The sequence below is a fragment of the Glycine max genome, chromosome 9, assembly GCF_000004515.6.
Source record: "Glycine max cultivar Williams 82 chromosome 9, Glycine_max_v4.0, whole genome shotgun sequence".
In the NCBI taxonomy this organism is placed as follows: Eukaryota; Viridiplantae; Streptophyta; class Magnoliopsida; order Fabales; family Fabaceae; genus Glycine; species Glycine max.
In genome coordinates this window covers 43,717,233-43,725,657 of record NC_038245.2, presented here as the reverse complement: position 1 = coordinate 43,725,657, position 8,425 = coordinate 43,717,233, and the positions used below count along the sequence as shown (strand labels likewise).

At 30.1% G+C, this 8,425-nt stretch overlaps 1 protein-coding gene across 1 annotated transcript; it reads right to left on the bottom strand.

The window, feature by feature from the left end:
* Positions 1-1,455: 1,455 nt before the first annotated feature.
* LOC100788576 (abscisic acid receptor PYR1) lies at positions 1,456-2,692 on the bottom strand. The gene has a single exon (XM_003534223.5). The coding sequence runs from the start codon at positions 2,664-2,666 to the stop codon at positions 1,866-1,868; it is 801 nt and encodes a 266-aa protein (XP_003534271.2). The 5' UTR covers positions 2,667-2,692; the 3' UTR covers positions 1,456-1,865.
* Between the last annotated feature and the right edge of the window lie 5,733 nt (positions 2,693-8,425).

The window sequence follows — 8,425 nt, the reverse complement described above, 5'->3', positions numbered from 1 at the left end:
CTAATCCTATAATGAAGCTAAGATGACGGAGGAGTTGGCTAGGTGCTAACCCTATTTACATTGAAAATGAAAGATGATTCTTAGTAAAGTTTTTACTTCACTATTAGTGAAGTAGATGAAATAAAAAAAATTAATGAACAATAGTATATTAATTTTGTCTAATTTTATCTGAACTTTCAAAACTGAGAAAATAAGAAAGATAAAATAAATTTAAGTTTTATTCTATTTTTCTTCTTAAAACAAGATATCTTTATAGGAAAAAGTTATGAAATTAACTCGAGACATAAAATTAAAAATTATTGGTTTTATTTTTTTCAACAAAATCCTTTTCATATGGGCATAACATGTATATCAAACTTTCATCAATATGGTTATGGAATCCAACCATTACCAACTATGTTTAGACTCAGATGTAGTTTTGGATTTCTTGCTTTTATATTTGTGTAATTTTAGTCCTCATAATTTTAATTGAGTGATTTTAGTCCTGAATGTTATCATATGTGAAAATTGAATTCCTCGATTAGTCTAGCATCCAAATGGTAGAAGAATTTGCTCACACGAGCCATGCTTTACGTAATTAACAACATGATGCGTAACCAACTAATAACATGTAAGAAAACATTTGAAATATCAGAATACTTTAAATATAAAAAAATCCATATTAAAGTTTTTATGAGATTTTCACCTTTCTTGTGCACTTCGCCCATGCTTACAATAGTTTTACGGATAATTTTTTCAACTTTTGTCAGTCTATCGATCAATTAAGAGAAAACTCATCAACAAATTTCATTACAATTTGAATGCCAAGCTAAATTAACATCAGATAAGATTTCATACTAAATTTGATCAATTAGAAGTACGTGGACAAATTGCACAAATATAAAAGTAAAGGATTATAAAATTTAGGTTTAAACCTTTGTTTTTATTTCCAACAAGTTAATCACAAACGTGATTTTTTTTTTTTTTTGTATTTTTTATTCCCATCAATCCAAACTAGCTATACTGTTGTGTTAGAATGATACGACGAAGATGGTGATCAATGTAAAAGACAAAAAGAATTGATTCTAGTTCTACCATTCGTGACACCTTGATTGTGGGAGGGAAAGAGACTCTTTATATGACTACTATGCTCTCCATTACTTTTTATTCCCATTTCTACTTCTCAACCCCTAATTTGACTTTGTATATGAAAAATCAAACACGCTGCACACACATGCAATACGAGGATTGAAATACTTATCATGTAACTAGTAAGTGTGGATGGTTATTTCTACGACCTTCATAATTAACAAAATTTAACAGTAAACTTATTTGATTCTTTCAATTCAATTATAGCATAAGCATCTGCAATCTACAGAAGGAAGCATCTTCTTTAATTAGTAGGCTTGCACTCATGGGAGAAAAAGGAAAAAGATTTGTACATGGAATAAAATCGAGCAGAAAAAGTAAATGATATTCACAGAACAGAACGGGTTAAAAAGACACGATGAACAAGCATCACAAAGTCAACATTTCCTGTACACGTGCATTGACTGAAATGCCCTCTTCCATTGTAATGACAAAAATTCAACGGTGCATCCACGACGACGACCATGGAGGACATGCTATTGCTTGCGAGCGCGCAAACAAAATCATCAAAAACAGAAAAAAAAAAAAAACGAGAGTCTCAGCCGAAAAAAATAAAATAAAACGAAAACAAAATGAATTTAGGAAAATAAAAAGAAAAGAGAGAAAAACTTGTTTTGCTTTTCTCCTTTTTTATGAATTGGGGAGGGAGAGATTTGTTTCAAATTCCAATTCCCTTTTTCTTTTCTTTTTTTTGCTTTAATATATATATATTTTTTTATTGAGGCTTGCTTGCTTCCTCACCGCGAGTGTGGCTTACCGTCACCGTCGCCGTTGGTTCCTTCGGTGACGGACGCGAGCTTCTGGAGGTTGAGCTTGACGACGGTGTCGGCGAAGAGACGCGTGTCCTCTTCGGTGTTGCCGTCGGGGACGTCGACAACGTAGGATTCGAGGACGACGGTGTAGATCTTGCCGTCGGCGGAGGCGTTGTCGTCGTCGAAGGAGTGGACGGTGGTGACGGAGCGGTAGTTACGGAGGCGGTGTTCGCCACCGATGATGCTGAAGCCGGTGACGCGGCGGACGTCGTCGAGGAAGTCGAGGCGCTCGGTACTCGTGGCTGCGGGGAGGCCGGAGATGACATTGACGTCGCGAGTGACGCCGACGGCCATGTGGAAGGGCTCTTTGACGGCGCAGCTCTTGATGAAGTGCTTGTAGGTTTGGGGCTTGTCGAAGCGTCGGACGAAGGACCAGACGGCGTCTGGAGGCGCGTGGACGCGCTGGGCGAGGAGGGAGGAGCATTGGCCGGGGCCGACGAGGTAGGAGTGGTGCTCGGCGACGGAGGGGACGAGGGAGGCGAACTCGAGCGGGGTGAGGCCGGAGGGAGGGTTGAGGTGGTGGTTCGTCGGGTGGCGGTGGTGGTTGTCGTCGGAGTCTGGCTCTGATGTGGAGGCGGAGCTCTCGGCTTTCTCCATCGCGGGGAGAGAGAAAGCGAGGGAGGAAGGAGAGGGAGAGAGAGTGTGTGTGGGGGACGCTATTGGCGCTTTCGAGACGAGATTTTGAGGAACGTGCGGGGGTATTCTCGGGAATTCCTCTCTAAACATCTGTTTTCTTTCTGTGCCACTTGCTAAATTCACCGCTTAAAGTTCAGACTTCAGATTATATAACTTTGCGAACAAAATATGGGAATTGTGCAAGAGTTTAATGCTGATGAGTTTATTATATATATTGATATAATATAATTATTGATATAATTTTAAAACTAATTATTATATATATATATATATATATATATATATAAACTGTGATTAAATAATAATATAAAAGTTTTTATACTATTAATGGATGATTTTTTATGTTTAATTATAAAAAGTGAAATGAAAAGCAAAATAAAAGTTGGTACTGTTGTTAATGGAACTCACATTTAAATTTTGTTTTGATGTCGAAACTTTGATGTTGGACAACATTCTTTTTGACAACATATAAGTACTCTAATAAGTATTTTTTTTAATTATGAGGTTTGTCTTAATTTTTATAAACTTTCAAACATTAACTCATCTAAATTTTATATTCACAAAAGTTAAAATAAAAGTAAAAAGAGAAAAAAAAATATAAACTTATGAATGGTGTTTTTTTATAAAAAAAATTAAAACTATAATTTACAAATATATTTAAACAATATATATTGTGTTTTGAGACTTGTTTTAATATTAGTGAGTCCTCAAAATTCAACTCACATATCATTCATTTTGTTTGTAATCTAACATATAAGATTAGTGACTTAATATAATTATTATATTAAAAAAATAAAAGGTGAGGATGGAAAATAAATCTAGAAGAGTTATCCTTATGTTGATTTTTTTTAATAGAAAAAATAAAAGACATCATCAAAAAATTTATAATATTTATGCACCTTATTCAATTAATTGAGATAAATTCTTTTGGTGTACATGTCGATTTTTTACAAATTTTTAATGTCTAATCTACATAATTATTAATAACATTTTCCTCCCTCTTTCTCTATCTATCTATCGCTCATTTTTAATTGATTGTTTTAAATGGTATCATTATCATGACATATGTCATTAACATTATTTGTTAGGAATTATAGTGTGTAAAGATAAAACTGAAAATATATGTGAAACTTAGAGATTAATGGTTACACATTAACAAATAACTGTTTTATTTGAGGCATATAAAAGGGGTGGTCAAGAACTTGCACTGTCGTCCCAACCAAAAAATCCAAAAGGTGAAACTACACTCTCCGCTCGTCCATCCATAGGTTTATATAATCGAACTGCATCATCAATGATGAATCTGGATCATGGCCAATCGAGGTGTCATAGAACTGGAGTATGTTAAATTAGGGTATTGTTATTTTTTTTATGCTTAATAGGTGTTTGCCTTAGGGGATGGTTTGAAATGGGAGTAACAATTAACCAAATTTATCTACTTAGGACGTTAGATTCATGATAGATGTAGTTTTTGGGACCTTAAAATAAAGGGTTAAGAAAAGTGGTAGAAGTACATTTTTTTTTTAAAAATATTTGATCTTTAACATGTTTTTGTATTTGTTGAAATTTATGTGAAGTTTACTAACTAGTTTTAAAATGAGACTTACCAAATGAAAAATAAAATTTACATAAAATATATATTTAAATTAATTCTTATAAAAATTACCTTAAAATATGTAATTTAGAGTGAGAAATTGATTATTATTTATTATTGTAAACTAAACGAGTTTTGTATTGATTGTCCTTTATATCATTTCTTTTAATTTTGGTTTTGTGGCGAATGGAGTTTTTTAAGCCAATTTGCATACACTGAAATATTTGCATGTATGCGACTTGTCAGGCGATAGAATGTTTGTGTATCAACAATGATTTAACTTAATAACAAACTATCTAATTATTATGACAACTAATAATTTATATGCAACTAACTAGAGCTCCCTTGAGTACGATCATACTAACCAAATTAGAATTTATACAAGAGTACGTGATTATATTTTGAAAACAAAAAATTTTTAAACATTCAATAAACAAATTTTTTTATTTCTTTTTTAATTATTATCTCATTACATCATCAATTAAATCAGTCATACTTATCTTTCTTCTCTTATTTTCTCTCTCCAGTCGTAGACAACTTTAAGATTGTCCAATAAACAATTTTGTTTATATAATAAGCTGATTAGTTTTAAAATTAATCATATATATATATATATATACTCATTTATGGGAGATATAATGTTAATCAACTGATAAAAAAAGAATGAAAGAGAAATGAAGATCTTAAATTTGAATTTTCCTACTAATAAAAACTAATAATACTAACTATTAACATTTAGGAATATATATATATATATATATACTCATTTATTAATCCGTGAATAATTACAAAATGTAGCAACAAGTCCGCCACTATTAACATATGCTCTAGAGCACATGCAGATGATGGCCAAAGTCAATTCTAATAACAGTTGCAACTTGAAACATCAATATGTACTTTAACATGCGAACAATAGAAACTTATGAAAATATTTTTGGCCTAGAATAAATTAAATAAAAATAATGTACTATAGTAGAAAATGAACCAAAATAGCAATTAGTTTCATTGATTTGTCAAACTCTCTATTCTCTCTCTCTATATATATACACGATTATTTACAATAAAAATTCGTATATATTATGGGTTTAGCTGGGGGTGCCAATCGGTTTTCCCATTACAGCTATTAGCACCCATTTATAGCAAAGAGAAAAGGAATATTAAAGACGGTAGTATCCCACATTATGATAATACAAATGCATTCATGTCATGGTTTCGGGTCAAAGGGGGCAATTAAGATTCCTTCACGACGAGTTTAATAAAATATGGGACGTTACGCGAAGCATCCAAAGTCACTGGAAGTTCCTGTGCTTGTAAATTAAATGATGACCGTACCATGATTAACTGTTTCATAATTCATATTCATTGTTTTGGTGGGATAATGACTATGTAATGCTTGCTTCATCTCATTCAAATGATGGTTAGCATTTAATGAGAGACAAATCTCCTCAACTTGAAAAGAAACTTTAGGTATATATAGGAGGAGAATAATGCGTGATGAACTCATCAAATAGGTATAATTGTATGTATAGGAAAGGATAATATTTTTATTTTCAGTTGTATATATACTACCTTGCACATACAATATAGGCTCATAATTAATTAATTCCATTTCGTCCCTAGGGAATTGTAAGACCGAAAAGGCCCACAAGACCTTGCCAAGGTGCTTGGGGTTTCCAAGTCCACGCAGTGTTGCGTTATGTCAACTGCAAGTTGCAGAAGCTAGCTACCCACTTCTCCTGGCATTTTATGCATTGCATTCATAGATATTATTTATAATTTTAACTACTTATTTAAATTTTATAGATTTTAATTTTTTTATAATTAATAAGTGAATTTTTAAATTTTATATTTTAATTTTCAAACCATTAAAATTTTTTAACTAACAGAGTTAAAAAAATTTAACGATAAAAACATTTTAAAAATTAAAATATAAATTTTAAGAACTAAAAAATTTATTTATTAAATTTCAGATATTACAAAATTCACTTATAGGAAATAAAATAAATAATTTTAAAAATTATAAAAATTAAATGAATAATTAAACTTTATTTATACAATAATTTTTACATATCTATTTTTTTTTCTTTTATCTCTTTTCATTATATCGCCTATTTCATTACATATATTTACCTATCTCTTCTTAATTTCTCTTGGATATATAAAAGGTTAATGTATACATCACTCAAATATAATATTGGAGTGTGACATTGATTGCTTAATATACCAAATATGGATACAATTAAGACGTAGCTCTAATCGTGAATTTGACTATTTCATGCACCCAAAATCAAAGTGAAATTAGGTTGGCCAAGAATTATAGAGGTATTAATGTAGTTATTCTCAGACACTCAGTTATTTGAACGCAACTAGATTAATGTGCTACAGCACAATTCTAGAAGAATCTGATGATAATATTTTATCGAAAAATAAAAGCTGAAATCCTTAAGGGAATATATTATTGGATCAATTGATGAGGAAGTTCAAGATTATGATTGTTGTCTCTATTAATAATGGTGCCTAAAATAATAAAACTTGGTAGACATTGAAATAATTTCATTGGTTGGTGTATCCAAAAGATAATTAAAGTCTAAAGATGATATTCGTGGCACAACTAGTAGCCACCATTTGATTCCATTATTATGATGAGAAGGGAACTCTTTCTTTTAAAATTTTCTTTTCCATAGCGATAATTACACTAAGAACTTTCCTATGGCTGTATTATGAGGTCATCTGAATTAGACAGATTAATTAGTTCCCTAACATACTCAAAATTAAGATAAAAGAGTTTAAAGCTTGCGTGGTTTCCTCTTTCAAAAGTTAAAAATGGATGTCCGCATCATTCCACAGATTTTCCAGCTAAGCCGAATTTTTCTCTCTAGGCACACATGTCTAATCCATTACTATCAATCTAATAATATATCAACATTCTGCAGTATGATTGAAAATTGAAAAATAATTATGTCTCTTTAACATAAGATTAGAAAGGATGTGTTAGAATAAATCAAACCTTAAATGAATCTATATGTATATTAAGAGATTAGTATCTTGATAGTTGTTGGAAAAAATTTCAGGATAAAAAAAATTGATCAGTTTTTTTAATTTAATTTTTCTTTCTCTTTGGGAGATAAAAGTTTCTCCTTAATTGTACTTAGAGAGACATTTGTCATCTATAATAATTTTATTCAATTCAATATAATTATTTCTTATATAGGATACTTATGGACGAAGAAAAAAAATTGGTGTTCTCTAAAAAAAATTCTCCGCATTGTGTTTTCAAACTGGGATATTTAAATAGGAAATAAATTTCGTCATAATCAAAATTTTGTTTCTATTATTTTCTTCATAAAGTGTTTATATAGAGAGAACATCAAATACAATTTTTTTCCGATTAAATTAAGAGAGATGTCATATGTTACGGAAGTAAATACAAAATACTTTTTTTATTGGTTAAAAATATAAATTAAAAAAGAAAAAAACGAAGGCATATTTGATCACAGAAATCATGAAGAACCATTGATTTAAAGCTTTCATGCTAAATTAAATAAAATTTCAACACGATAATATCCATTTCATTTAAAATTGCAAGATTCACGAATCACGATCACAAATAAGTATTTAGCATTTTAAATTTCGTGGTCATGAAAAAAGATCTCCTAGCCGGTAGTAAGAGCAGGCCCTGCTGTTCATCATGTTCCTTTTTAATTGATACCATGAAAAGTAATAAGCACAATGCCAGATATTCGAATTTTTTAGTTATTTTATATTCATGCCATTGTTAAGGCACGATTAGTGGGTGTATCTGATTCCAACTTCTTAACAAACGAATTTTCAATTGCACTTTCTTTGGTGTTGACTGGTTACTACGATTTGTAGCTGTGAGTATAGAGTATGGATAATCATAGATAAGGAGGAAAATATTTATTTTATGAATATTTATTATTTTTGATAAATATTAATTATTATTTTTGATAGAAATCTAATTAAAAAAATAAAAAATATCAGAGTTGATATATTTAATAAATAACTTTAATTCTTAAATATGTGGTTAAGTATTTGATTCTTAATATATATATATATATATATATATATATATATATATATATATATATATATATATATATATATATATATAAAATAAAAATATTAAAAAAAGTCAATTCTTTAAATAAATTTAATACTGCGGAAAGATTATTCTTTGCCCTTCAACCTTTCCAAAAAAAAAAAAAAACCAAAACGAATAGATTATAGACAGACA

Excerpts from the sequence above, each read along its gene's own strand:
- LOC100788576 (XM_003534223.5), bottom strand. The coding sequence starts at position 2,666 with ATGTTTAGAGAGGAATTCCCGAGAATACCCCCGCACGTTCCTCAAAAT.